Below are 27,418 nucleotides of genomic sequence, written 5' to 3'. Positions count from 1 at the left end.
CTGGAATATTGCTACAGCTGTCTTTCATGGAAGTACCTACAGCCGTTAATGTTAAGCTTTGAATTAGTAGGACCAGCCATCATCACCCGATTTCGTTTCATCCGATGAGTTTCTACTTCAATCTAGTGTTTTCCTACATGTAGCTTTGGTCCATACCTGTATGACTGTTAAAGAGGCTATTGAATTAGATAAACAATTCCATACCAAATCAGTCAAACCGTAATGGTATTATGCAGTCCTTACCTGAATAATCTACTATGTGGGTTGGCACTCTTTCAGGGGTGACATCAGCTGGAATGGTGATTTCTTCAGCTCGTGGTGGAACCTTGGGTTGTAAAGAAACAGCAAGAAGAATCCTTTAAAGATAATCTAGAAAATCCAGATGGTCAAAAAGAGTTGTATACTGTAGTACACCTGCCAATTAGCTTTAAATAGAAAAACTTATTAGTAGTTCAAGTACTTTTGGGGGGGGTTTTTTGCAATGTACTGAAAGTCACTGCTACTTTCTCATTCTTTATTAGTCTACTTACTGAATAAGGAACTTCCTGCATGCTTTGCAAGAAAGCAATATTGTTAAGGGATTCAATGAATGCTTCTATAAAATTCAAATCCACTATATCCAACCACCTATACAGAACTACTACAACAGTGAAAACTATAAACAAAACTTGAATTGCAATTTACTTTAAACAAAAATGTCATATAAATAAAAGTTCTAAAATTTCAGGGGTTATCAAATTCAGCCAATTACTTCAAAGGGCTACACATTCTTTAACAGGAGAATAACATCAGAGTTAGCATGCCATTATTGACAAATTAAATACTGTTTAATCTATGTTTAAACTTTTTAATTTTTGCACAAGATATCCTGATCCTACTCCCACTGAAAACAGTATAAGAACTATCCCTGCAAACAGTGCATGAGTTGTTAAAAAAAGTAATAAAATATTCAAGATATGGCAAACAAGCATGACAGACAAAATACAAGTCTCAATTTTTACACAATCATAACCTGACAACTTCCTTGCTTCTGACAGAGTGCTAAACATTAAGTTCAGAAAAACCTGCAAAGCAAAACATGATACTAATAAAAGGTGTGGTCTGCAAAATGCTGTAAACTAGCTATGATTGCTGGCCCTTTTTTCCAGAGACCACTAATCCATATTCAGGAAGAATCAACTTAAACCTAATTTTAATGAAAACTTCATGCACAGCTATTTATTGCCTTTTACCTGCTGACACTGAACTTTCATGATACTTTTGTTTTCTTTTAATAAAAAAAAGGAAAAAAAAAAAAAGCCAGTCACCAGAAGAATGGCTCTTTGTAGAGCTTCAGGCTCTACTTATATCTTCATCAAGAATGACTACGGATAATACCCAGTATATTAAACACTATTTCAAAGCCTGTGAAATGTCTGTTACACACACCCATATAGCTCTGATCTGCATGACTGGCCTGCAGGAATTGTATGTGTCTCTTTCAGCAGTTTATATAGGATGCAGTATTTTTTTAAAGTTATTTCTGTAATTTCAGGCAGATTTTGTGTAATATATAAATGATGCTTTTTCTCTCAACATGAATTTAGAGAAATATTCTAGATTATACTGCAGGAAGATGCTGAGAACTGAATAGAGGCCTACGATTCATTAAATACATCAACAAACAACCTGCCAAAGGAATGGGTCCCTGAGCAGTTTAAGAACAAACAGAAACTGGAGCTCATTTTTACCTGCAAGGTTGGGAACTAAATTCAATTATGTTAACAATCTAATCTTGACTCACAAACTGTGGTAACCTACTGATTTGCATTAAACATAGCGCAGTGTAGATTCAAAGAGCAGCACATGATGTCTATTTTAAGACTTGTGATCAGAAGAAATAAACATTCATGTTTATATGTAAAAAGCTTAACTATTTGCAGCAACTGCAGTTCTTTTTACTGTATAAAGAGAACTATGTGCTGCTTTTTGAAAGGAATAAAATGTAGAAGTAGCTTTACTTTTATTCTAGAAAAAAGCAGTAAGAGTTTTCAGCGGTTTTTTACTTCAAAAGAGTCAGTAAAACACTCTTCAAAAATAGAAGTAAAGGCAGTGCCTCGCTTAGTTACAAAAAATGGCTATGTATAAACTATACAATGTGACTTTTTAATTCCTCATCCGTTTTGCAATCTACTTGCTCTTTAAACACAACACTCGAAAAAATTGAGTCTTGCCTCTTTCAGAACTGTTCCATTTATGAGTCTCTAATGTTTAAATCTGCTGCCAGTTATGACCAGCTTCAACTGCTTAAAAAACCTAACATTCCTCAGATATCAAAGAATTAGTTTAATTAACCATGTGAAAAACAAGAAAGGAACTTGGATAAAATTTAAATTCCTAATTTTCACACAGAGATATATTTAAACCAATCTACATCACTCTTCCAGAAGTCATTAATGCAGTTTTAGACTTTATTTTTTTTCTAAATAGGAAACATTATTTTAAAGCAGAGCCTATTAACTTACTCTTTGAAAAAAATTATACAACAGGATAGAAATAAAACTTAGAACACAAATAAGGATGCTCTACCTCTTCTGGAAATTCTTCACTGACAAGAGACATAATTAGTGATGTCTTCCCAACTCTGGCTGCAAAAGCATTAAAAACAGAGATTAGATAATTTGCTTTTGTCACACTCAATAGTTGCATCCCATCTTAAAACAGGAAGTATTTTAAAAACATTTTCCAACTGACCATGTTAAAAGCTTTTTATCTGCTGTTTAAACATAGTACGTATGGATGACAGCAGTTCTCTCGTAATTCTTTTATTGTAAAACCTTAGGATCCATTTTACACTTCTGCATTTCATCCAGAAGGGAATCAAATCCTGTTCTGTCTCACACAAAAGAATTAGCAGGTTTTAACCTTAATATAGAACACTTAAGCAAACAAACAACAAAAATTCAAACCAAACTGGAAATGCTTTAATACACCTTAATAAATAGAAACAAACAAAGCACACAGAGAGGAATTTAGAAATTAACTATTTTTATAGTATTCTTGATACGATGGTTGCACTTCAGTCCTAAACTACCAAGGACAAGAGCTGGACAAGAAGACATGGCTCTATCATCAATGGACAGAATCTCCACAAACTAGTTTGACTACTTTGCAAGTGCAAGAGCATAATCTCCTTGATACAAATGAGCTGCCCACAACAAAAAGTGAAAAACAGTGAAACGACCAACCCTTCTAAAGTCACAGTTTTCTTAACACAAAAAGAAGAATATAATCTCTGCTTCAATATTCAACTCTATTCAACCAAATACACGACTCAGTTTACCTGCAAAGTTCAGACTTCCGATATCACAGTTTGATTTCTTGGTTTTGAGAATCTTTAATGTGACCATTTAAAATTAAGAGCTGGTAAGTTTTCTCAGGGTTCCCCTCTCTCTAAAAACCTTCATCTGTCAACTTCCTGTTCCTTTGAAAGCCTTGAAAGACTATTACTGCTTTATTTGTTTGTGAGACTTTTCTTAAAAACCAAAATATTCAGATTCAAATATTATCAGGAATTGTATATTTCTGACAGCCCTCAATTCAAGCAAAAACCTATTTCATCCTGGATGTATAGCATCTTCGCTAGCACGCATGTTTTATCAACCACAACATTGCTCGCAATCAGTCAGAGCCTGTATCACTGTTCCTACTGAAAACAATATATAATGTTACCAACTGACAGAAGTGGTTTTGTTGAGATCACTGCATTTACATGTATCTATTTAATTGTAGGTAATTCTGACTATGGGAAGAGGAAGAGATGAAATTGTACAATTGATTGGTTTTGTGCAGAAAATGGTATTACTGAACTGATGGTCTAGTCAAAGTACATTCAACTTATCCAAGTCTATTTTTGGTATGGTAGCAAAGGGCCTTCTGACATCCAGAAATAAAAGCTTCCCTTCATCACGGTAAGTTAAAGAGTATTATCCTGGTATCCTAGTTTAGGTTGGAATAAAGTTAATTTTCTTCTTAGTAGCTGGTATAGCGCTGTGTTTTGGATTTAGGATGAGAATAATGTTGATAACACACCGATGTTTTAGTTGTTGCTAAGCAGCGTTTATACTAAGTCAAGGACTTTTCAGCTTCTCATACTGCCCTGCCAGCAGAAGCTGGGAGTGCACGAGGAACTGGGAGGGGACACAGCCAGGACAGCTGACCCAAACGAGCCAAAGGGGTATTCCATACCATGTGGCATCATGCCCAGTATATAAACTGGGGGAAGTTCACCAGGGGCACCACAGTTTGGGGATTGGCTGGGCATCAGTCAGCAGGTGGAGAGCAATTGTACTGTGGATCACTTGTTTTGTATATTCTATTAGTAGTAGTAGTATTTTCCCTTCTTTTTCTGTCCTATTAAACTGTCTGTATGTCAGTGCATGAGTTTTACTTTTTTTTTCCCCTGATTCTCTCCCCCATCCCACTGCAGGGGGTCAGGGGGGAGCGGGGAGTGAGCAAGCAGTTGTGTGGTGTGTAGTTGCTGGCTAGGATTAAACCCCAACACCTGGGGAGGAAGACTTTTATTTTTCTTAGGGAGAACAGTTGTAAATTCTTCCCCAGTGGTATTAGCTGGAGAGCAGTAAGACGCAGGTTTCTTAATGGCAATGTGGTTGTGTTTTCATCAAAGATAGTCATATGAGCTAAAACCATAATTTACACTGCCAGGTGTCCTCCTGCATAAATGATGTCTTAAGTTTCATCCCGACAGAATTAAAAGAACTTTAAAAGCTCTCCTATTTCCATAGATAAGTACCTTCCTGATAGGCAAGTAAAGATATTAGGTAATTACTGAAAATAGTGCAGCATCTATTTTGCATCTAAGTCAGCTTTAATTTGAAATAGTGACAAAACATGTTGGCTTTGCAGATATAGAAACTCATTTCATTAATTTTATATGACTGAAAACAGAAGATTATGGACTGCCGTTTAGTAAAGATGTTCTGTGTTTATAAGCCTCTGATACACTTCCAAGTGTTCTAGAGTTGTATTTTTATGAAAATCTGTAAGTTCAAGTGTAGAGTTTTCATTTATTTTGCTTGAATCTAGGTCAAACATTTCCCTTTCCAATTCTGTTTATAGTCTTAAAAATAACAGCCTATACAATATCAGCTGACTAGGATGAAGAAAACAGCACAGCACTTTGTGATAATCAACTCTTCTTTTCCCTCCTATATAAGTATTTTAGGTCACGCTGCATAAAATAACATGCTGAACATATTCTGAAAATTATTGGTTATTAAAAATTTATGTTTGCACTGTGGATACTAGCACTAAAACAACCTTAAACCTAAAGTGTAGACCACTGGGGATGAAAGGCTGTGTTTTGGAACAGGCTTACAACAAAAGGTCTTCATATGATATTTCAGAGTCTGAACCTGATGGTCCACTGTTATCATCTAGCCAGTATTAGTCTCGACTAACTTGTGGTTTCAGACTAATATATATATACACATAAAGACATGTATACAAAACAGTACTAACAGTATAACTGACAAGTTTTACTGATTTGTAAAACAAATTTCTCTCTTCTGTTACAATTCCAACTGAAATACAATATAAAGATGCTCACTATCTCTGGTGTGTGCCATGTACTATAGGTTGCTATATTTAAGAGACCTGTATCTTTGACATTTTCAGTTGAATACACTGCAAACCTAACTGCCAAATCAAAGCACCTGTTATACCTGTACTTAAACCACTGTACACAGCCAGTTCAGAACACACCATAACCAAAGAAAGTAAGGTAAATTAGGCATGCATTCTGAAGAGAAATTCAACTGTGTATTCAAATGCACAAATACCTTTCTAAATAAACTAAGTCTTGTAAAACTAGCCAAATACAAGCTTAATGATTTAACTCTTTCTGCATAGTACCATCTCCCTGAAGATTCCTCTTTAAAGAAGTCATACAGGATCTTTCTAGTCTGTATAGACAGAGCCAACCCGCACTATAAAACAACTGCGTAAACTGTACTATAAATATATATGAGGTACTCAACTCTCAGGAAAGCTTTGTTAGTAGTACTACATTCTTAGTATAATTAAGTAATTTTACTAATAACACTTGGTAATTACTCCGTATTCTTTTCTTGTGAGGAACTTAAGCGCACTTTTACAAACTAACAAAACAGAACCTCCTTGCTGCTACTTACGTCAGTAAGAAGCTGTATCTTTGAAAGCCTAGCCACTTATTTGGGTACCTAAGTGTGAACTTAAGGACATAATTTTAGAAACACATGAAAAAGCACAGACCCATTGTAACTTTCCCATGCATGTAAGTACGTGCAGTTTAGTCAAGGTCATACAGTAAGTTAATGGCAGAAGCAGGGATCTGGACTCCCTGGCCCTGTCCTAGCAACAAATCCGCAACACCCGACTGATAACCGCCTGGAGCACATCTGCCCACTGATCTCCAAACTCAGTAAATAAGAAAGATTTAAGTTCGGTTTCCACAAAAAAAGAAAAAAAAAAAAAGTTCAAACGGGACGTGACCAAATACAGGGCAAGAATTTCATCCCGGTTTCACCTCCAGGGACGCCCAAGAAGCACGCCAACTACGCAAACCGACTTGCACGCTGCCAGCTCGGTATCCAGCGAAAGAACGGGAGAAGCCGGCAGCTCCCGGCCGAGCGCGCCCACAGCCTCCCGGGCCCACCGGCGCGTCCCTCCCGCTGCTGTAATCAAGCACGGAGCGGTCACGGAGCACCAACCCCGACCTCTGCCACCCACGCAGGGCCGGGGCTCCCCTCCTCGCCCGGACGACCTGGGCCGGGCTCACCGCCCCTCGGCGAAGGAGCCCCGGCAGGGATGAGGGACACCCCCCCCCCCGGCCCCGCAGCACCAGGGCGACCTGACAGCCGGCGGCATGGCGACAGCAGCTCTCCCTCACCCCAGCGGCCCCCGCCCTGCCCCACAGCCTCGGCCCCCGCCCTGCCCGGGGGCCGGCCCGGCCCTTCCCGCACTCACGTTCTCCCACCAGCAGGATCCTCACGTCCTTCTTCATGGCCCCGCTCCCTGGCCCCGGCGCGGGGCGCCTCACATCGGGCTCGGCGGGAGAAGCGGAGCCGCTGCGGCCTGGAATCCCCTCACGCCGCGACCCCCCCCCCCCCCCACCTTTACCCCGTACCGCCTCCTCCCCGCCGCGAAGCGGGCGGCGTACGGCGGCTCGCGAAGGACAGACTTAGGTAGGGGCGGCCCGCGCGCCTGCGTGCGGCTGCGCGGGGCGCTCGAGGCCGCGCGCCGCCCTGAGGCGATTTGCGCGGCCGCCCCTCAGAGCCCAGCGGCGGGTTAACGGGTCCCTGCCCCGCTCCGAGGGGGAGCGCTGCTCCGGGCTGCCCCGGGACGGTGACTCGGTTTTCTGCCGTTAAGGAGCCACGACGCAGATTTCACGTACTGTAATGAAACGGTGCTGGCTGCAGTGGTGCGCCCGACAACACATCAGAAGCGAGACAACGCACTCGCCTTTCCATTGTGTGGTAATTTATGATCCAAACCATAACAAAGCGTATGTGGAAAGTTAGAGGTGCCCTGGGAGTTCATCATGCTGTTGCTGTTCTTTTCCAGATGGACCAGGAAAGGACACCTCAGTCCTGACAAGAGGCAGCGGTGGTAGCTACTACGCATTACGCTGTTGGCAACACTGGGAGAGCGCTACCCCCCAGTCTTGTAGAAGCTGATACACACACCTCTGGGATCTTACAAATGTGCATTTAGTCCAGAGTGCTTTCAGAGTGTTCAGTGACAGCAAAGGAGAGTAACCTTGAAGATTACCAGCAGTTCTGTCCATGACTTTAAAAGCCACGGAGCTCCATTTGGCTAAATGAGCTGTTTGAATCCCACATGCTTTATTCACATTAAACTTCTTATTTTGGTCATTCTGGAATGCCACTGTCTTCCTGAAAAAGCTTTTGCTTCTTGGGAACTCTGTTTTCAGTTTGCCTGCATGAAGCAGCGGTCCTCTCTGAAATTCAGCTGTCAGAAGGTTTTGCAGGATCTCAGCTCTGGCCCCTTCACCCCTCACAGGCAACAGGGACCTCCCTACACCTAGAAAGATGCAACAAACAAGGGCCAAAACATTGCCTGTACGCTGGCAAGGAAATTCGTAGAACCTCTTGTTTCCTCAGCCAAGAAAAGACGGTCCTCTCCATGACACAGTCCTGTTCGCTGGCTCTTTAAAAGAGCAATAAAGTGACCGCATGATTTATTAGCTTGTACAAACACATTTGAAAACATCCTCTTCCAAAACCATCCCTGTGGTCACACCACCACCAGGAGTGACAACCCTTTGACCTAGGCAAGACTAAAACAAGATATGGTGCCAGTGAGACGATGTTCTTCTGGGACACCTCCCTGAAGTGTCAGGTCCTCAAATACAAAGCGTATTTCCTGTAGTTTAGTACCTACTCTAAAGAGAAAGGTTTTCATGCATGAGATCAGTAACATGCTTGCCCTCTGAGCGTTCCTTACTCAATCAGATATTTCTAAAGAAAGCTCACTTGACAGAATATAATGACATCATCTGTTCTCCTGTAATTTTTTGGATCAATGTAGGAAAATGTAGGTCCGTGGGAAGGGCTTATCCCCAACCTCAGAGCCTCCTTGGTGCATTCCTTCCTAGGAATATCCTGGGACTATTTAAAGCTGCTTAAGAAATCCACCTCACTCCCACACTGATGGTTACCACCTTTAGCAAACACTGCAACTGCTTTAATGAAGAATGGCTAGATCAGAGCACAGCATGAAGAAAAGCAGAGCAGACAAAGGTTTCCATGAAAGCCTGGGTAGCTATATACTCCTTGGTAAATTCCTGTGCTAAACACTGAAGCTTGTATAGAAGTTCTGCAGTCATAGGCAAAATTGTCACTTTTCTGAACAGGCTTTATCTCCTGTTCGTATGATTTATAGTTAAAGATCCATTTATTTCTAGACTATATAGCCAGAAAGCAGGGTAAAGAGGATTTGAGGTATTGATTTCAAAAGTATGCAAAAGCATTGCTTTGTCAGTGATAGAGTAAAATGACACAGTCTTCTTTTGTAGCTCCAGAAAAACTCCAACCTTCAATGGTTTATCCTTGTGTAACAATGTTTCTTGATCCTTATGCCATGCTGACAGCTGCTTTTTGGGACCTAGCCACTCTACACACCAGGAATGCTCTGTTCTTCCTAATTTGTCCCTTTTACCAATTGTTCCATGAGCAACTCCAACAGCCCATCCATCACTGTCCTTGGTAATTACTTCCCAGTAGTGGCACCCAGTAGAGAAGCTCTGCGAACACATCACTTGGCTGATGCAGAATCTGTTGGGCAATGGTTCATAATCAGTCGCGTAACTGGAAACCATTACTTTCCTGTTCTGGGCTGTGATTGCTAAGCGCTTATATACTCTTGTGAGATCAAAAGTCACATCATCTGCCCCTAGAAGAGAGAAAGGAAAATATTCTCACCTGCAGGCAACAAGAAGGCAGAACACCTCAGTATTTACTTGCATCCTAAATAACAGTGGATGTGCATCCCTACTCAAGAACAGACATGAAAACCAGTGATCATACAATAAACCTTAATCAAAGTTCAATCAGCAAGAATCCTCAACCGAACACTAACAACTGTATCCTGAGCGTACTGAAACATTTAACAGGCACAATTGTGTAAACATCCATGACAGACTCATGCACTCCAGTGGGAAGGTGAAGGTACTTGGCACCCTACAGCATGGATCTTATTCCTAACCACAATCTTAGTAAAAAATTACCCTTTTGCCAATAATAAATGGGATGCTTACCTTAACAAAACTTACACAGTCATCTGCTCACTGGGACATGTTCTTGCATATTTTACCAGCAAAAACATTTGTTTTGTGTTTTAAGCTACAGCTGTAGTACTGTGTTTTGACTGTAAAAATATTTCTGTAAAAACGATGCAGAATTCAGACAACAAATGGAGTCATTATGGCTTAACACAGTAAAGATTAGTAAGGTGCAGCAACTGCCCATACACCAACTTAGATTCTGCAGCCAGCACAACCTACAACACAGCTTATATACCTCCATGAAACAGGTTTCTTATCCTTTTTATCTTGCATATGCAGTCAGGTATAGTATTGCATTATGCTGCAGTAACAAATTAATTCATGGTAACTTCATTGTGTTTCTATGCTTCAGGTAAAGAGCCAGATCTCCTGCTGATGTGTGTAAGTACAGTTTTCTTCAGCAAATCCACAGTCTCATAGTCACTTGAATATTGTTATTGAAGAGTCATGCTGGCTTGCATACTTACACTGAGAAAACTGGCTTGAAATCACTGGTTCTGGATTTTTAGCTGCAGACTCTGGAGATAATGAGCAGACACTTGTCTCCTCATGCAAGTCTGGAGGTTGCACTAAATAAGAAAAAATCAAAGTGTTAAGGCACTTCTTCAAAATGTAAATAGGAAGTATTTATGCTTCTAAAGGAAGTTAGTGGTTAAAGCACAAAACAAAGTTGCTTTTTTGATTGTATAAATTATCAAAGGATGTGTAGGCAAACATTTTTATCCAAAAATGTATGCTGCTGCCCTAAGTGTGGTCAGAATGGAGCAGTCAGAAAAGTTGGATGGACAAAGCAGTTGGATCTTTCTATGCAGATAAACCAGTTTCTGTCATAAAAGTGTTCATGGTGTTCTTCGTTTTTTTTCTGAGTATCATGTGTTTCTTGTGTTACTTGCACATGCATTTCATAAGCACAAAGTAATTTTTTACGCTAATTGCTGACCAAAAAGCCTGACATTCAGCCCTACACCTCTAAGGGCTGTTTCTAATTTTCTATGATATTGTAGCACATATTTACAAGACTCATTTGCAGACACTTCCTGATGTGGTTACATAATACACTGCCTTCATCATGAAAGACATCCTTAGAAGTTCTTGCCCCACACCTCTGCCCACTGATTCCTTGGTTTTGCTAGTAAAAATGATTGTGGAGCAAAGCTGTAAACTCAATTGCTGAAATGATCGAGATAAGAAAAACCCTGAGATAAAAATATGATTAAGTATCTGGGGGTTTTGAGAACCAGTGCTTGAAAAAGGCGGGTAGTATTGGAAAGGGTGGGAAGGGGAGGATTGCCCCTCAGTGGCAGTGAGGCTTTAGGGCAGTCTTAAATTGCTCTCAAAAACACTCAGTCGTCTTTCTACAGCAGACAGACAGTGCTAGGAGGAGGAGAACTCCATAGCAAAGGCCATACCAGATCTAAAGCTTTGCTTAGATGCAGCTTTTGCTGGGAGGGAATTTTATGTCTGTTCTTAGTAAAGACTTTCCTGTTATATTACTCTATATTTAGAAAAAAATATTTAAATGGATTATATTTCATTCTCCATTACTGGCCTGCATGTCAGTCAGTTCTTTTCTTTTGGGCTCCCATTAAAAAAGTATAAAGTAATCATATTGTCTCCCAAACTGCATGGAGGTTTATAACAATCACACACATGCACACCTGTTTTCTCTGAAGTTTTTGGTTTCCAAAGTTACAGACCTACCTGTTTGTAAGAATGGTTCTTTCATACAGATCTTTACAGTGGGGTCAAAGTAGTGCTAAATTACAGCAGTCCAACCCCCCCGCCATGTGAGAGACTGAGTTGAAGGGGGTCACATGCAGGACCCTGCTAGATACAGTCCCTCTAAAAAAGAGATTTCAAAAAAAGGAAAACTCACCTGGTGGGAACTTCCAAGAATTTTTCTCCAAAATTAAAATTTCCATCTTTCTCTTAAGATCTTCTACAGCACTTTTGACAACATTAAGCTTCTCATCAAGTGTAATTTGATTCCTTGTTGAACGTAAGCCTTTGTAACTATGTCTCTCAGGTAAGTCACTCTAATAATGACATAAAAGAATGAAGAGCAAGATGTAAACAATAGCAGTTATTTCATCTAGTATATCAGATGATTTTATAAAGCCAGAGTGGAAAAATAGCAGTGATCTCTCTAAAATCTTATTCTTTGCATTGAGAGCTTCCTTTGTAGGATAGTTGTCTGAGAGAACTAATCTGAAATCCTACAGAAAATGTGAAAGAATAGTTTATTCTTAATAAAAAAAATAAAAGAATTTGTTTTCCCTAAGAAAACTAAGAATGGGACTGGTTTTTAATATATATTACAATTTCCTTAAGTATACACATGTATACACAAACTTTCTCTTTTTAAACTTTCTTCTTGTTCTAGAACCCAAACCAAAAGTTTTAAAATGTATTAATATGGGATCTAGCATAAAATACTCACAAAAGGGTAAGCATCATTTGTCTAAATTTAGAAATTGTGGAAATCTACATCTGAGCTTGTTCTCTTAGTCTGCCTTTATAGTCTGTGGAAAGAAACAGGCCTTTTGAAGCCTTGATTAATCTCATTTGCAGGTAGGCGTCTCAAGTAGGCCAGATGACTCACACTCTAAAAGTACCCATTTCTCTTCATTGCCTGTAACAGGACTCTGGATCAGATATAAATACATGGTTACACAAGGTGAATTCCTATGTAGGCCCCTGTGCCTTGGCCCTGGAAGTCCACTTTTGCCTCCTGGCATTGTCACACCCAGTGAGCCCCACTCCAAATTCCTACTAGCTAATTTGCATCATTGGAATTGTTGTTTTCAAAATCACAATGGGCTCTGCAGAACTGAAAGTGCTTTAACTGCCTCTTTTGAGAGCCCTTGACTTATTTTCCCCAAGAAAGTTGTTAGAAAGTACTTAATAACTTTGTGAGTTCTTTAACTTGCATTTATATGTGTATATACATATTCTGGAAAATAAAAAGATAATAAAGGATCTTATCTTAACCTTAGATTTGACCCAGGACCTGATTTAAGCAATGCAGTCCCCACTTCACTACAGCTCACCAACATCCTTGGAACAAATCTAGCTCTGAATTGCATCCCCAGCCTATGCCTTTTCTAACACTTTTCCCCTTTGAATTTCTCACTCCAAACTTTCCCTGGTAACAGCAATGTCTGTGGATTGGTATAATTGTCTCTAGCAAGAATAGTGCAGTGGGGACCTGGAAGTGCTCTGTACGTGTTCAGCTATCCAAGACGGTTAGCTTAAGAGTTTCTACTCATATTATGCCACTTCATTTCATCACCTACTGTTTGGGCTTGGATGTCTGTGAGTTTGTCCACTTCAACACAGAGCTGGTGAATAGTCTCTTCAATTTTCTGTTGAGCTGCTTTTTGCTCTTGTTCAATAAACATCAGTGTGTTTCTCTCCTGTCTTTCAACATATTCCTTCATGCAACAGAAATCTTTAGTAATCTGGCTTTTGATCTGAGATGTATATTCCTGAAAGGCAGAAAACATGGAGCTCATTGTGTTGTTCGAAAAGATGTGTGGAATTTGAGAATCTATTGCCCTATCTAACGTGCTCTTTGACTGACCCCTGCAGACCAGAAACAGCTACCTTTATTGAAAGGAGTAAAATATATTTGACGTTTGACAATATATCCTGCATTACCTGCAATGAGATTTTGGTCATGTTAAGGTTCTTGACTATTTTATCTTTGCTTGACAACTAACAAAGATCAATATTCCCTCTTTATGATTTGTATTTTGCATCTAAGAGTACCAGAAACATTCAGGCTACTGCTGGGTTAGACAGAAAAAGGCAACAATGCACAACTCCAGCAGCCTTTGTGCCAGCCAAGACAGGAGTTAGTACAGCTGGTGCCATAGTTCATTCTCATCAATAAAAACAGAGTTGTGACAGCAAAAGAAGGAAACAAAAAGGCAGATTCCTGCTCTGGAGTGAAAGGCTACACTGGAGTCAATCACGTCTCCAGGTGGCAGTGGAAACAGAAGATGACTGCAGGTAATGAATGTACAATGCGTACCTTTGTTTTACTGAGATCTTTCCTCAGGAGATGGATGGTCTCTATAGTCATTTCTAGTTGCTTGGAGATGTCCCATATCTCATCCTCCTTTAAAGCAACACATTGGACCATTTATCTATATAACCCTCAAAGAAAGCATGACTAGGTTAAGCAGCAGGATAATAAAAATCCCTACATCACTGACATTAGTTAAGCACTGGACTGGTTGAGAAGGGGTCTGGAAGACAATTCTGAGTGGGAATAGTCAGAATGAAGTCAACATGCAACAGTCATCAATTACATGTTCAAATACAATTGTGAGCTTCAGCTCTTTGGTCGACCACAGAGACTGAAGAAGACTTTTTGATACATATGTGCTAAAATAACGAAGGTCAACAGATTTTTCTCATATCCTCCAAGTCTGGGAGTTATTTTAAGCAGAGATCTAGATAATGAACCAGTTCCATTTTGTGCCATTCAGCTGGGTGGAGCTGTAGCACTGTACAATAATGTCATGTGTCCTTTCAGGAGTCTCCAATGCTATGCTGGTGCAATAAATAACACTCCGCACAAAGAACGCTTATTACTATCGTACATCAGCTGAATGTGTACAGCTATTAGTTCTTCTAATTCAGCTACGCAGTCCTCAATGTATCAGACACCACCAATGAACCCCAAACACTGCTTTAGCTAAACCTATCTGCTCAACGTACACGATATTGTCACGACAACGCTAATATTAGCATGGGAAATGCAAAGTATCCGGGGGGGGGGGGGAACGAAAAGAAAGATAAAAGTTCACTCAATCCTAGCCACGTCCCCACGTTCGTTCGTGACCCCGGTGAAGTATTTAGAATTGTGGCCAGAGCTGTCCCGGGAGGGGGATGCCGCGGGGAGGAGCCCCGGGCCGTCCCGGGAGAGGTGGGGTGCCGCGGGGGGGGGGAGCCCCGCGCTGCCTCCGGCCGTACCTGCTTCCCAGCTCGCCCCGCCGAGCTCCGGTCGTTGCAGGCAACAGCTCCGGAGGGTTTCGGTTCATCCCGTGTTTCCAGCCCTTCTTCCTTTACCTCCTGCAGGATTAAGCTCACCAAAGCGGCCAGCTCCCGGTTGGGCCGCAGGTCCTTCAGCTCGAAGCCTTCCCGGCAGAGCGGGCAGCCGGCGCGCTGCCTCCCCTTGCAGTACTCGATGATGCAGGCGCGGCAGAAGCTGTGGCTGCAGCCCGTGAGCCGCACGGGCTCCGTGAAGTACTGCAGGCAGCAAGCGCAGCTCAGGTCCACGGCGCCCAGGAGCCGCTCGAGGTCGACAGCGGCAGCCATGGCCCGGCCGGGCCCGGCCCGGGGCGGAGCGGAGCGGCCGGCGGAGTTTCGTTTCCCCCGGGCGCCTCCTCCCGAGAGGCTCCTGCCGTGTGCCGGAAAGCCGGGAGAGCGCCGGGACGGGCGAAGACGGGGAGCTGGACGGCTCTCCTCCGATACTTGCTCCGTGAGACCGCTGCGCTGTACCGGGATGGGGCCGGCTACGGGGCTGTGCCCCACCGCCCAGCCTGCGTCCCGGTGCTCCCCGGCGGCGGCTCAGCCGGGGAGCTCCCCACGCCAGCCAGAACGCCCAGTGCCGGCCCAGCTCTTCCTCTGCTGGCGACCTGGATCCGAGGATTTGGGTTGGCTGCAGAAATCAACTGTGACACGGAGCTCTCCATGACCTGGCCTTGACTTCTGGTGACTCTCCGAAAAAGTTGCTGTTATCTGCGTGATTTGGTTTTCACAGGGAATTTCCCGGTTTTGTAACAAGTCATATCAGAGTTGCTGACAGGGCTGGTCCACTGACCCATCCGGGAGAGCAAGCAACACAGCACAGGGCAGCTTGCAGAGCCCCATCCGTGTGAAGTCTAGGCAACTGGATGAACTGAACTCCTCTGAGGTCATCCTGGGTTACTCAGTTCATCTCAAAATAACAATTAAAATATGTCAAACCGAATGAAGACTGACACTACACTGTTCCTTGTACAAGTCAGAAGGTGCTTTGCTATTGATTTCAAGGGCTGCAGGATTAGGTTGTTAAAAAGATTTGCTAAACCAGCATGTGAGCTAGAATGAATCAGGTTGTGTGGGGAGAGAGAGTGGGAACACAGGCAAGTTCACGGGAGCATATCAACAAGCAAAATTGCTGCAGATTGCTCGGAGTTGGACAGTGATCAGGTGGCCGAGACAGGTAGAATGATGATCCAACTCAAACAATTCTTCTGCACTATTGGGGGGGGGCGTGTGTTAATCTCACTAATCCCTGCAAGTATTGGTACTTCCTCATTTCTGCAGAAGAGGAGAGCTATTCTGGGTATCTCAGACTGGTTGGCAATTGTCAGCAAAAGGTGGAAGCCTCACCAGAAACTTAGTCTGCAAGACTTCCTCTTGATTTGCAAACTAAGGCTGTCTGAAAAGAAAAATAAAATATCTGAATGACTGGCTGCTTGGTCGAACCAAATCTCAGACTTTGTTTTGAGGCAAGAAAATATTCAGTGCGCTGTATCAGCCAATGCAAATCTTCATCAATTCCTGCACAGAATGGATGTAAGTGGTACCGGACGAAGAGGCACTCACCCTCGACTTTCAGCGCTGGTCCTCTTTCATTGCATGTCTTCAAGCAAGTCACTGAAGAGAACACTTTTAAAACTAGTTTCTGCCTTTCAATGCTCAGACTAACCAAGCTCATTAAGCTTTAGCTGTTTTTCAGGAGGTGAGACAGATCAGTGTATATTTACCCTGTACTCATGATGTGTTTGCTGGGGCACTATGTGGGGTTGCTTAAGGAAAATTTGGTCTTCACATGGTGGATTTGCCACTCAAAAAAGTCCAACAGCAGAGATTGTTGAAAGCTAGGAGCTAGGAGTATTCATCATTAGAGCGATTCCATTACAATATCCTCCACAATTCAAACTTGACTTTTATTTTTTACTGTGCCAGAAATGTAACACTGTGAAAGACATTAAACCCGCTCTGTTGAAGACAACCATGTCCCTATCTGGACAGGAGCTGCCGCCAGGTGGAATGTAGCTGCCTGATCCTGCTCCTGACTGAGAAGGACATCCAGTGACTCCAGCATGAATCGGTATCTTAGATCTATCCAACAGGACACCCTGCATCTTCCCGATAGGAGATGGTATCTTTGCCTCTCAGTCACTGTCCCTATGTACTCATGTAACAGATGACCCCATTCACAGGAAGGATACATGCCGCTGGCTGGATTGTCAGGTACATCGTTCAGGATGTACAGGAGTCCTTCTGACATCAGACCAAGGCAAGAAAAGGAGGAGCTGATATAACAGCACCTGCAGGAGTCCTCGAGGAAATGCATGCCAGCCCTTCTGAGGTCAAACTTTCCTCCATGGACTTTTGATTTTTTTTTTTCCGTAAGACAACACTGGATGATTCATCCCCACGTCAGACTAGGAAGGCCTCTTCTGCTCAAAAGCAGAGGAGGGCAGGAAGAGAGAAGGCACTTCAAGCAAGGTTCTGGAGGGACACAGATATTTTCTGATTATCTGCACTCCCTCTTACTCATTTCTCTGTTGCCAGCCTTCCTGTGCTTGTGGCTGTTGAAGGAAGAAGCCCTTTGTACTAGAGTCACTGCAGGGCCTTGAGCACCATCCTTGCCAACAGAAAGAGGCCACAGAGCAATGCTGAACAGAGCCCAAGAAGTGCAGTTCACCAGAACTCAGTGCTAGTCTTAACCAGTCAAAGGCTGGGCAATGACTCCATTTAAGGCATCTATCCACTCCCTCTGCTCCTTATCGTTCTCACATATAAACACAAACTCTCTCATTGGTGTGATCACAGTGATCGCTGGTTTCCTCTTCTTCACCCGGACTCCCTGGGGCAAGCCAGCTTGTACTTCATATCCCTCATCCGTCCTTCCAATAAAAACCTGGCCCTGTGCAAATGCATCCTAGAAAGGAAGCAGAAGACATCCGTGAGCCAGTAGACTGTGCAGCTCCTGCAGACACTGTTCTATCCTTTGACATGGAACAGGAACTGGGGATGCATGAAGGGGACACTGATTTGGTGACAGGCAGCAGGAAACACACCAGAGTTTTTTTTACACTCACGGGCATTCTCAGAAGAAGGAGGTGGGGACCCACCGTTACAGAGCTGGTTGGTGGGTGTTCAGAAGGAGCAAGGAAGGATACCCTTGTGGCTACAGCAGTGCTAGGAAGTAGGACATGGGGGCTGTCAAGCCTCTGTTATCGGTATATTGCTCATCTTGCCTAAGGTTACAGGCACAATGGCAATAGGGCTGGGAGAGAGTGGGCATAAATGCTACAGGCAGTAGCAGCTACTTTTAAAAGACTTAGATCTTCCTCACAGCCACTGTAAAGGCCAGAGTTCCCAAACAGCTCAGCTTCAAAGAGATCCATTGACAAGGGAGATGACTTCTTGAGACTGACCCTGCTTCAGTCTTGGGCAGCTACTAGAAGAGCTGGATGAGAACAGACCCTTCCTCCCCACCCAACCTCATGAAGGGGCTTGTGGAATAGCAAAGAACACTCCTCTTACCAGTGGATTTTTAAAGTACATCAGCTTCCTTTCTTGAGAATCCAGGCAGAACCAGCGCACCTTAAAGGCTTCCTTCTGCTGCAAGGAGATGGTAGAAGTTTTTTTAAAGACCAAGTCTCAAAGGGGAGCTCGGGCTATTCAGGGCAGATCCCTGGACTGCTTAAATGACTCAGAGCTTGAGTTCAGTTTCATTCATCCCTGTAACTGGTAATGGGTGAGTTACCACTGTGTGCAGCCCTCAGCTCCCTTCTCCCTGGGTTCACACTAGAAATTTGCATTCAATGACAATCCTTTGGGTAAGGCAGGGAAGTTTGGTTCTACCAGCGATCAAATTATCAGGATTAAGAAAGTTGCAGCAAATGGATTCATTGAAAGCACTGCAGAGAATGATCCCTGGGCCAGTGGTGATAATGAGGAAAGCATGCAGTCAATTTCAACATCTTGGTTTGGGGGGTTGTCCCTAGCATTGCAGGATGCATAATGGTAGCTTTTTTTAAAAGTGCTAATTCCATCAACTACACTCATCTGACCATTCCCTGAGCTATTCATTGCTCCATGCTGAACTGAAGCATCCTCTTCTAGGGCTCACTTCAGCTTGAGCAGAATTTAGGCTTCAGGAGAAAAACACACAATCTTTCATGCTTGTAGCTGTGAGTATTCTCTGTGCAAGTACCTGCAGGAAGATGTATTGGGACACTAGCACTGAGCTGGACCAAAACTCCAGCATATTCAATATCAGCATTACACCATTGAACTTTTTAATGGGACTTTGGCTCACGGTTCACTCAGAGGAGAGCAAGGCAAGAAGTGGCAATGCTCAAACAAGACCTCAGATCTTTATCTCCTGCTTCATCAGTGCCTGAAATCTCCCTCTCCTGTTTCAAGGAGTAGCGGCCCAAATACTTCCCCGCTAAAAACCAAACCAAACCAAACCATAGGCTTCACTGTGGAGAATTTGCTCCATCATACTTTACTGCTATAAGCAGATGTGACTTATGTGCTACTGACTTTAAGAGAAACAGGGAAGTAGGGGAGTCAGCATGTGATGTTCTGTTCTAGCAGGAGTTGCAGTTAGCAGATACAGAAATCCATTTAGTGTTGCATAACAGAACTTTGCATGTCTACTGCCAGCTAATCCATCTTGCTTACTCTTCAGGGAGGATTCTTCTTCCCAGTCTTATTTTCCACACAAAATAAAACTTGATCCCAAAGAATATGACAGGCTTGAATAGAATGGTTTTTATCAGCCCAGGAAGCAGATAGTCACTCAACAAATCGTTTACTAGTAAACATCATAGAATTATCAAATATTCTCCATCTGGAATAATCCTGTTTGTGTACTGCCAGCTATGCACTTACTTTTGGTCCTGTTTTCTCCATATATCCTTCTTTGACATAATTTCTTGTGATCCTGGGTATGACCTAGGAGAACACAAAACAAACAAACAAATAAAAGTCTGTCTCATTCAAGCTTGCTTTTCTGTTCTGTTTCTGTCAAAGCTAATCACCATCAATTTTGGCTTTTGGGGTTTGGGTTTCTTTGCTGCTCAGTAAAGGGAAGTCTGAAATAAGAAGGAACATAAGATTTTTGAAAGATTACACCTTATAAGGACCACATGGAGACTTTCAGGCCTTAAATGCTGACTACATTTTTGCATGTTATCCAGTATGGCCTTTCCTTCTACCTCTTCTGTCCAATCCCAAGACACATACGCTGCTGTTTGAGCACCTCACTCTGGCAGAAGAAGTGAGAAAATGTTTTCCTATGCTATGTTTGCATAGACTGCTTCAAGCCCGCCCTATTCAGTTCTCACCTCAGGCTCAGGGACAGTTGGGAAGGTTGTTCTGAGATAATAGTAACGTGCTGCCCGAATGGCATTGAACCAGTCAACAATCTCCTAAGGAAAACAGCAAATAAAAACATAAAAATAAGAACAACAAGAAGGAGTAAGAGTGCTGCCTCTTCAAAATGCCTTTCTCCTTCCTTGAGACCTCTTTGCAAAGATGTACTTTTTCCCCAAGGGGCAGAGACAGTCAGTGACTTGTCCCAGACACCTGGAAAACACTGAGCCTTCAAAATAATTTTAAACTGCCCCTCCAGGGAGGTCCCAGACATTCTCAGCATGGACAGTCACCCGTCTGTGTACACTGGCTTTTTCAGTTGATTTCGTTATGGATTGTTTAAAAACCTTTGTACCTGGAAACACATGAGAACTATGGCAAAGGAAGAAACAGAAATCTAACAAAACCCGTAGACATACTTCTTGAAATTATCATTGTCTGCTTGTAAATAATGCAGAACAATATTTTCTACGCATGTCAAGAAGGCTTCAAAGAATATAACCACAAAATTGTATAAAACCATTAGACAGTTACCTTACAGAGATTTATATACGTGCCCCACTGAAGCCTTAAGACTGTTCAGGGTATGAAGTTGAACATATGCCCCAACAGGACAGGAGCAAGATGTTATAGTTATTAGTGTGAAATTCTGTGACTTTCTATATTCTACAAGTCATAGTAACTTCAAATAAAACTAGATCCTGCAGAAACAGGGTATCTCTTCCAAAATATAGATCCAACATCTGAGAATCTTGCTTATTCCAAAATCTCCATGGTATTCACCTTTCCACTGTCGTGATAGACAAAAAGGTTCCTTGTTTGACCATCTGTGTTGTATGTGATCTGCAGCCCGTGAGCATGTTGGATTTTCTCTGTCTGGAACATTGCATTCAGATTCTCAATGCTGATAATGGCTTTTGGACCTCTGGACTGTGAAATGAAAAGCATCACTGTATTAAAGTCCTCTCAGGGAGGGTAATGGAGGACAGATTAGCTGTATGAGAACTAGACCCCTACTGAAGAGAAAGCAGGCATCCCAAAATATCTGAATATTGGATATACCTGAAATATAAAGCCTTAATTACATGCTACATAAAATGACTTACAAAGAGTGACTCCCTTTCCTTAACAAATGCTAGGTTGCAATTTGAGAGGGATGTGTCTGAATTGCAAGGGATGGGTTCTATCTCCAGCCTTATAGTTGGAGAACAATTAGCTACACTCTCCCACAGAAGGGAGACATGTTGAGGATGATGCTGCAGCAGTTGATGAGAGAATATTTTGGTAACAGAAGAGGTAACAGCTGCTAGCAGATCTCTTCTTCATCTTGCTATTCAACTGCCAGTATCCATTTCCTTTGTTCACTAAGCAAAAGGAGGCTGCAGGGTTAAGATAAGGGATGAGGAAAAGGGCTAAATCCAAAAGGGCAATTGCCTAAGATACCACATATGTTAATGGGGAAACATCTGGGCTGCTCCAAACACAGGCTGGCCTGGCTGCAAAACTAGACACAAAGCTATTTATGCTGGGTTTTGCTGGTGAAGAGCAAGGTCTGAGGATGGAGGTTGACCAGCCACGTACAGCCAGCTCTGTCTGAGGAACTCACTTCTTTGGTGTAGTACTTCATCACCCCTTCCCTTGCTGATAGGAGAAATCGCCTTTTCTGGAACTGTCTGCTTTCCCGCCCACGCTTCCAGAGGAATCCTTCACGGCTACCTGCAGATCAGACCAAGATAAGTGTCAGAGAAGGGCAGCACAATAGCACGACTATTTATCTACATCGTGATGTGGCACAGAGTTTCAAGTCTCTCCTCTGTCTGAGAATTTTCACCTCATATGAAAAAATCAGTGGAGAACTAGAGAACTGTAAGATCTGAATACACCCTTGCACGTGTCTAGGTGTCTTTTCTTAGGAGCTTCTTCTCAAAAGTTAGACTCAAAGCAAGGACGGCACATCCAACAGTTCAAATATGACAAGCCTTAAAGATCTTCAAAGTTGCAAACATAACACCGTGCTGTTGGCCTTAAGGCTAACACCTTTTCCCTGACAATCCTAACTTTTACCTGCAGAACAAGGATCTTGGCAGACTCGGGTGGCAACAAATTCCTCACGCTCATATTTAGCTCTAATCCATTGCTCTCTTAAAACCCTGAAAGAGGAAAACATGGATAAAGCTGATCTGCCTCTACTCTATTTTCACCAACCAACCAGAGAGACCTGTAGAGGGAAGCAGTAGTTCGACAGCTGTAAATACACGAAAACTTACAAGCAATCACAGGACTGAGGGATGTAATAGTAGGGAGGGACTTTTGCCTCATATTTAGCTTTGGCACAGAGATTCCCGTGCTTCTTCATAAACTGAAACACAAAGGAAGTTACAGTTAGGTGTGCAACTACAAAGTCAATACCGTGTCATGAACATAACATGAAACTTGTATCAAAGGGAGCACTGCACTTCTTGCTCAGTCTCACCATAACTCTTAGTGCATGTCTACATATGTTTGTAAATCCCCTTTGGCACTATAATTTGCACTTTTTAGGTGGCGGAGCCTTTTTCATTATTTACAGTTCCGAATCAGATGGGAAGGAATACAAGATGGTGGTTGTTGATTCAAAGAACAAAAGAAAATGAGGAGGAAAGGTATTTACAATCTCCCTATACCTTCATCTCCTCCTACACATTAACTATGATTATATTATTAACACAATTCAATTGAAAGATGAGAGGCTGAACCAATATTTAAGAAGGGTATGTTGATTACCGAATAGAATATATTATCTGGAAAAATCTTGGGCTTCTGAACCACAACAAAGAGTTACTGTGTGCTATAAAAAAAAAAATACACTGTGGGCTGTTAGAAACATGATTACCTATCGGTGTAATTTGATTGAGTAGATCATAAAAAACCCCCTAAAGTTACCCATGGAGTTAACTTAGCCCTGTGTGGCTTTGTTCCTCTGTCCATGGTGGACAACACAAGAATTATAAGGTAGACTATAACGAAATGTGGAGAAAAGCAAATGAATTACTGCTTTTTCCTCTGTACCTCTATAAGATCGTTCTCCCAGAAGTCAAGCCGAAGGGATTTGACCCTGCTGATTTGAGGAAGATTGCGATGGATTCCAGAGCAATTCAAACAAATGAATATTCCAAGTTTGTAAGAAGCCCACTCTGGATCTAGATACAAACACAAAGAATGAACTAATACATGGGAAAAAGCACAGCCACTAGCAAGGGCAAAAAACCACATCTGACGCACAGCCCAGGCTTCACACATAATACATTAGGTCCCACCCCGTTGTTTATGGCTGTCACTTCACTGTGTTCAGAGGAACAACAGCACCTGCTTTCCACAATGAAGAATGTGGCTCCCGCATTTGTAGGCTCTTTCACTGACTATTTGTTTAAAAATTAATGTGACTGTGCAGGCAGCTAAGTGGTGATGTAAAAGCTCAGCTAATTATTACTTCTGGATGAAAAGCTGCTGTTGCTGAATTAACAATGGAAGGGTGTTGCGGACAGCGAGCACTACTGAGAGTACAATGGAGTACAACCACCCAGAGCAAGGACTCATGTCCACTGCCCATGAAAGCTCCTGCTTTTGCCTGCTGCTGCATTCCCTGAAGTGGCCTTGATGAGTCTATGCTTAGAGGCATTCTGAGTGCTCTGGCAAGACCATTTCCTTAGATCGCCACTTTCACCATGTCGCCCTCCGCTTCTCCCTTATCGCATCAAACAGAAGCTACTTGTCATCTTCTTCCAGCTGCTGTAGGCTACCGACTGACTGCTCGCCTTGGTGCGGGTGACTCCCACCTCGAACGAGCGCAGGGTGCCAGCCCGGTGCCGGCTTGCCAGCGGGCTCCTAGTTGCCTTTCTCTGCGCCTACCCCAGTGCAGAGACTTTCCCCCCAGAGCTAGAAAACCACCCCACGCGCTCTCCTCCTCCAGCTTTGTGCACTGTCAAAAATAACTCTGGGGAAGCTGCTAGAGCGCTGAAGCCGCTTCCTGTCCCACGCTGTCCTCTCCTCACCCCGTGGGGCTTCCACTACCGCTCCTGGCCCTGCCCGGCCGAGGAGAGCCGTGTCGTGACTGCCTGGAGCCCCGCGGGGACCACCCGAACGTCCGCCTCCGGGAGCGGGACCGCGGGGCGCTGCCCGCCCCGGGAAACCACCTGCTCCCGCCTCCTGCCTCTGTGGTACGTGAAGTGAAAGGTGACGCCGGGCCCCGCTTCCAGGAACGGGCTGAGCAGAGACCGGCACGCCGGGAGGCTGACCGGGCATGGACGGACGCCCGGCCGGCCCCTCACTCGCCCCTATTTTCCTGTCAGAAACGCGCCGGGCGGGCCCGGGGGGGTAGCGGAGCGAAGGGAGCGGGACTGGGGCCGCTGCCGGGCGGAGCCCCCCTTACCTGGCTCCCCGCAGTCGGCGCAGCGGCCGTTCCCGGTCCCGGCAGCCCTCTGCAGCTCCAGCAGCAGCGTCTTGTTGCGGTCGCGGTCCATCATCGCCGCTCGGTGCCCGGGGCGGCGCGGAGCTCAGCGGGAGGCTCAGCTCCGGGAGGGAAAATGAGGAACTGGAGAGCGGCCCCGGCGCCGCGGGGAGCCCCGTCCGCTTCCCGCGCCCCCGGGGCGGGCGCTGCTGGGCCGCCCCTCAGGCCGCCTCCTGGCGGCGGCTCTCCCGGCAGGGCGGCCCCGGCCCCGCGGCAAGGTCCGCGGCGGCGCCGGGCGGGGCCAGCCCGGTGAGAACCCGCCCGTCCCTCTCCGCGATAGTGCGAGTGAGGCGAGTCGGCAACGGTACAAGGAGATTTCTTTGCCCAGCGCTGAGTCAAGGCGGGGGTAGGGGTTAGGAGTTTCTGCTCTGGAAAGTCATTGCTAAGGGTCCTGGTTGCAGGAGGAGGGCTCATCCACGCACCTAACAGGTTTGCCTCAACTCCACCTCAGGTTCGTCTCTATAAAAATAATAAGAAGAAAGCCTGCTACATACCAGAACGGCCTCCGTTCACCAGACGTCGATAAAAGCATTGGCATCCCAGAGAGCAGGCGAGCTACGCTCTCCTCAGCAGAGCTCTGCCACCCTGCAAGTGCTCAACCCTGTATCAGAGAAGGAGCTGTGTGACAACCAAAGTGGCACAAGAAAAAAGCCTGTCAGCATAATTCAACAGAGGGAAAACGGAGCACTTCAGGATTTCCAAGTCCTAATGAAAATGTCCCTCTCTGAGGACAGAGCCGATGTCAAAAGGTCTGTGACTTGATATTCAGTTTATCTAAGAAAAGAAAAAGACAAAAGAGAAAAATTTAAGATGAGGGAAAGATTTTCAAGAAGGTTAATGAAATCAGATAGATTAAGAAGTATTGAAGTATTTTTCATTTTACGAGTTTCATGTTAAACTTAATTTGCATAGTTAACTTGCATTACTATAGTGGACTATGACAGGCAATTCTTCTTCAGTAAAGTTCATGTATAATCTTGTAAAAACACTGTAGATACTTTACAGATGATAGAATACTATACTAGAGATGTATTATCAGTTGAAAGTACTGACACGTTTTTTCCCATCTTTTTAGGCACTAAATAGCATTGTACCTTTTATTTTTTTTAAAATATTGTGAAGTCTTGAAATAAACAGCAGCAGAATATCTGAAAAGTTGAGTTGTTCAACTACCTACATAAAATCTCTTTTCAGCACTTACCCTGTTGTCATTACAAATCCTGTAAAATAAAAAAAGAGAATCTGTACATTTGCAAAATTGTTATTTATATTCAAGACAACATATAAACGCACCACCCAAAAAACCTGGCATTGGTCAGTAGCCCCATGCTTTTTCTTCATGTCATACTCAGATGGTTGAGCTTCAGTGCCTTTCTGCAACTTGCAAGGGACACATCCTTCCCAGCCCTCATCTGTCAAGATACATCTTGCCCTGTTTCAAGGCTTTTACAAAGCCTGAGATAGTCTTGCTTGTAAAGGGATCCCTTCCATCCTCCTGCTTCTACTCTGCATTAGTATTAATACAGCATATGCTTGCAAGAACATGCCTAAAGCTTAACTGCTTTTTTCTGTATTACTCATGGGATTGTAGAATAAAGTCACTTTCATTTACATTCTAGAAAGCAATATTGGAATGACAGTAAAAAGAAAGAAAAGCTTGAAACTTGGCTAAGATTTCAACAAGAACATCATGTTTCTTGTTTTTTTGTTTTTAAATTAGTGTACACCTAGTAATAACTACTGCTTAAATAGGATGTAGAGTCACTGTGAAACTCGAGGTTGTTTTTTTTACTTCTGGTTTCACTGAATTCTTTTGTTTAGGTAGATCGCAGCATGAGTTTTGTCTTTTTCCTTTCCAGGTATCTTCAGTCATTCCCAGGGTGCCTGAAGCTGATTTTTACATTTTGGAAGAAACTGCTCCAAAGAGAAGCTTGGTTTTTCTTACATAATACTTTCACACTGTGGAAGCAATGTTGAGTACCCTACTACATAAGGCACACAAGCTAGCTAGATGGGCAGTATAAAGTACTAAGCAAGGCCCAAACTATTGCAGGAAAACATTCTGAATCAAAGGTAGGCGACTTCTGCAGTACTGGAATGGATCTTGTGAAGCGTTTCCTTTTAAGCCAAGTTAAGCAAAACCAGCTCCAGATCTCTTTCTCAAGACCAGCCCATCCCTCATGGAAACTTGCTTTCTTCTAGCATAAAAAAGATGCTTATACTTGCTGCATAAAATGCAACATTGCTAGTTTATCAGAGTTCAAATAAATCATCACAGGTAGATTAACTTTCATTCAAACTAGCTTGAGTTGTTTTTATGTGGTTAATTAATTGCACACAAGTATCTTATCAAGAAGTGAAATACTTGAATTCCACCTGACCTTTTGGACTCCTTTTGGACACCATAGCCTGGAGTTTCTATAAAAAAAAAAAGTAATTCTTAAGGCAGTTACTAGAACCAAAGAGTTGACTTCAAAGGGAAGTTAAGTTGTCTCCCATTACTTTCTACTTTATGTCTTTTAAATTACCCATGAATTTCCTAAAATAATAATACTTTATAGGGCCTGTTTCCAATTTATGTAGGTCCCCACTGTAACCTAGTTAGTTTGAGATTGCCTTTATAAAGCAGTGAACAGATATACCTTTACTTTTTTATTTTTAAAAGTTTTTAATTTTTATGTATTTATTTT

General features: G+C 43.1%; 3 protein-coding genes and 1 long non-coding RNA gene across 10 annotated transcripts in view; 1 reads left to right on the top strand and 3 right to left on the bottom strand.

Moving 5' to 3' along the window:
- RHOT1 (ras homolog family member T1) overlaps positions 1-7,168 on the bottom strand; it is a 28,126-nt gene extending 20,958 nt beyond the window's left edge. For 6 of the 7 annotated variants that reach the window (XM_030014730.1, XM_030014731.1, XM_030014726.1 and 3 more), the window contains exons 1-3: positions 7,006-7,168; positions 2,569-2,627; positions 244-325 (exon numbers count right to left, since the gene is read on the bottom strand). In XM_030014730.1, coding sequence (XP_029870590.1) covers positions 244-325; positions 2,569-2,627; positions 7,006-7,042 — 178 coding nt within the window. In that variant the 5' untranslated portion in view covers positions 7,043-7,168. Of the gene's footprint in view, positions 1-243; positions 326-2,568; positions 2,628-2,733; positions 2,880-7,005 lie in introns of those variants that run through there. The other variant, XM_030014729.2, reaches the window with a different exon arrangement.
- A 1,541-nt stretch (positions 7,169-8,709) lies between these two features.
- LOC115341305 (E3 ubiquitin-protein ligase RNF135-like) lies at positions 8,710-16,626 on the bottom strand. Its single transcript, XM_030014025.2, has 6 exons — positions 14,828-16,626; positions 13,881-13,967; positions 13,141-13,332; positions 11,721-11,880; positions 10,312-10,413; positions 8,710-9,453 (listed from the first exon to the last, which is right to left on the bottom strand). The coding sequence occupies exons 1-6, from the start codon at positions 15,170-15,172 to the stop codon at positions 8,918-8,920; spliced, it is 1,422 nt and encodes a 473-aa protein (XP_029869885.2). The 5' UTR covers positions 15,173-16,626; the 3' UTR covers positions 8,710-8,917.
- Positions 16,627-16,772: 146 nt separating this feature from the next.
- Positions 16,773-24,853, bottom strand: ADAP2 (ArfGAP with dual PH domains 2). Its single transcript, XM_030014736.2, has 10 exons — positions 24,651-24,853; positions 23,291-23,421; positions 22,510-22,601; positions 22,307-22,392; positions 21,849-21,958; positions 21,026-21,172; positions 20,215-20,298; positions 19,760-19,822; positions 18,401-18,478; positions 16,773-17,792 (listed from the first exon to the last, which is right to left on the bottom strand). Exons 1-10 carry the CDS (start codon positions 24,742-24,744, stop codon positions 17,574-17,576), a joined length of 1,104 nt encoding a protein of 367 aa, XP_029870596.1. The 5' UTR covers positions 24,745-24,853; the 3' UTR covers positions 16,773-17,573.
- A 141-nt stretch (positions 24,854-24,994) lies between these two features.
- On the top strand, positions 24,995-27,027 carry LOC115341533. Its single transcript, XR_003923438.2, has 2 exons — positions 24,995-25,477; positions 26,588-27,027. It is a non-coding gene; the product is annotated as an uncharacterized LOC115341533 (long non-coding RNA).
- The last annotated feature ends 391 nt before the right edge of the window (positions 27,028-27,418 follow it).

This window comes from Aquila chrysaetos, chromosome 5 (genome assembly GCF_900496995.4).
Source record: "Aquila chrysaetos chrysaetos chromosome 5, bAquChr1.4, whole genome shotgun sequence".
Lineage (NCBI taxonomy): Eukaryota > Metazoa > Chordata > Aves > Accipitriformes > Accipitridae > Aquila > Aquila chrysaetos.
This window is presented reverse-complemented; position numbering and strand designations above follow the sequence as displayed.

Excerpts from the sequence above, each read along its gene's own strand:
- LOC115341305 (XM_030014025.2), bottom strand. The coding sequence starts at position 15,172 with ATGGCTGCCGCTGTCGACCTCGAGCGGCTCCTGGGCGCCGTGGACCTG. Across the intron at positions 13,968-14,827 it reads CGGGGCGAGCTGGGAAGCAG|GAGGATGAGATATGGGACAT; the intron begins GTACGGCCGGAG and ends GTTGCTTTAAAG. Across the intron at positions 11,881-13,140 it reads CAGACATCCAAGCCCAAACA|AGTGACTTACCTGAGAGACA; the intron begins GTAGGTGATGAA and ends TGTCATTATTAG.
- ADAP2 (XM_030014736.2), bottom strand. The coding sequence starts at position 24,744 with ATGATGGACCGCGACCGCAACAAGACGCTGCTGCTGGAGCTGCAGAGG. Across the intron at positions 22,602-23,290 it reads GGGAGAACGATCTTATAGAG|TTTATGAAGAAGCACGGGAA; the intron begins GTACAGAGGAAA and ends TTTGTGTTTCAG. Across the intron at positions 20,299-21,025 it reads TCTATCACGACAGTGGAAAG|GAGATTGTTGACTGGTTCAA; the intron begins GTGAATACCATG and ends TGTTTTCCTTAG.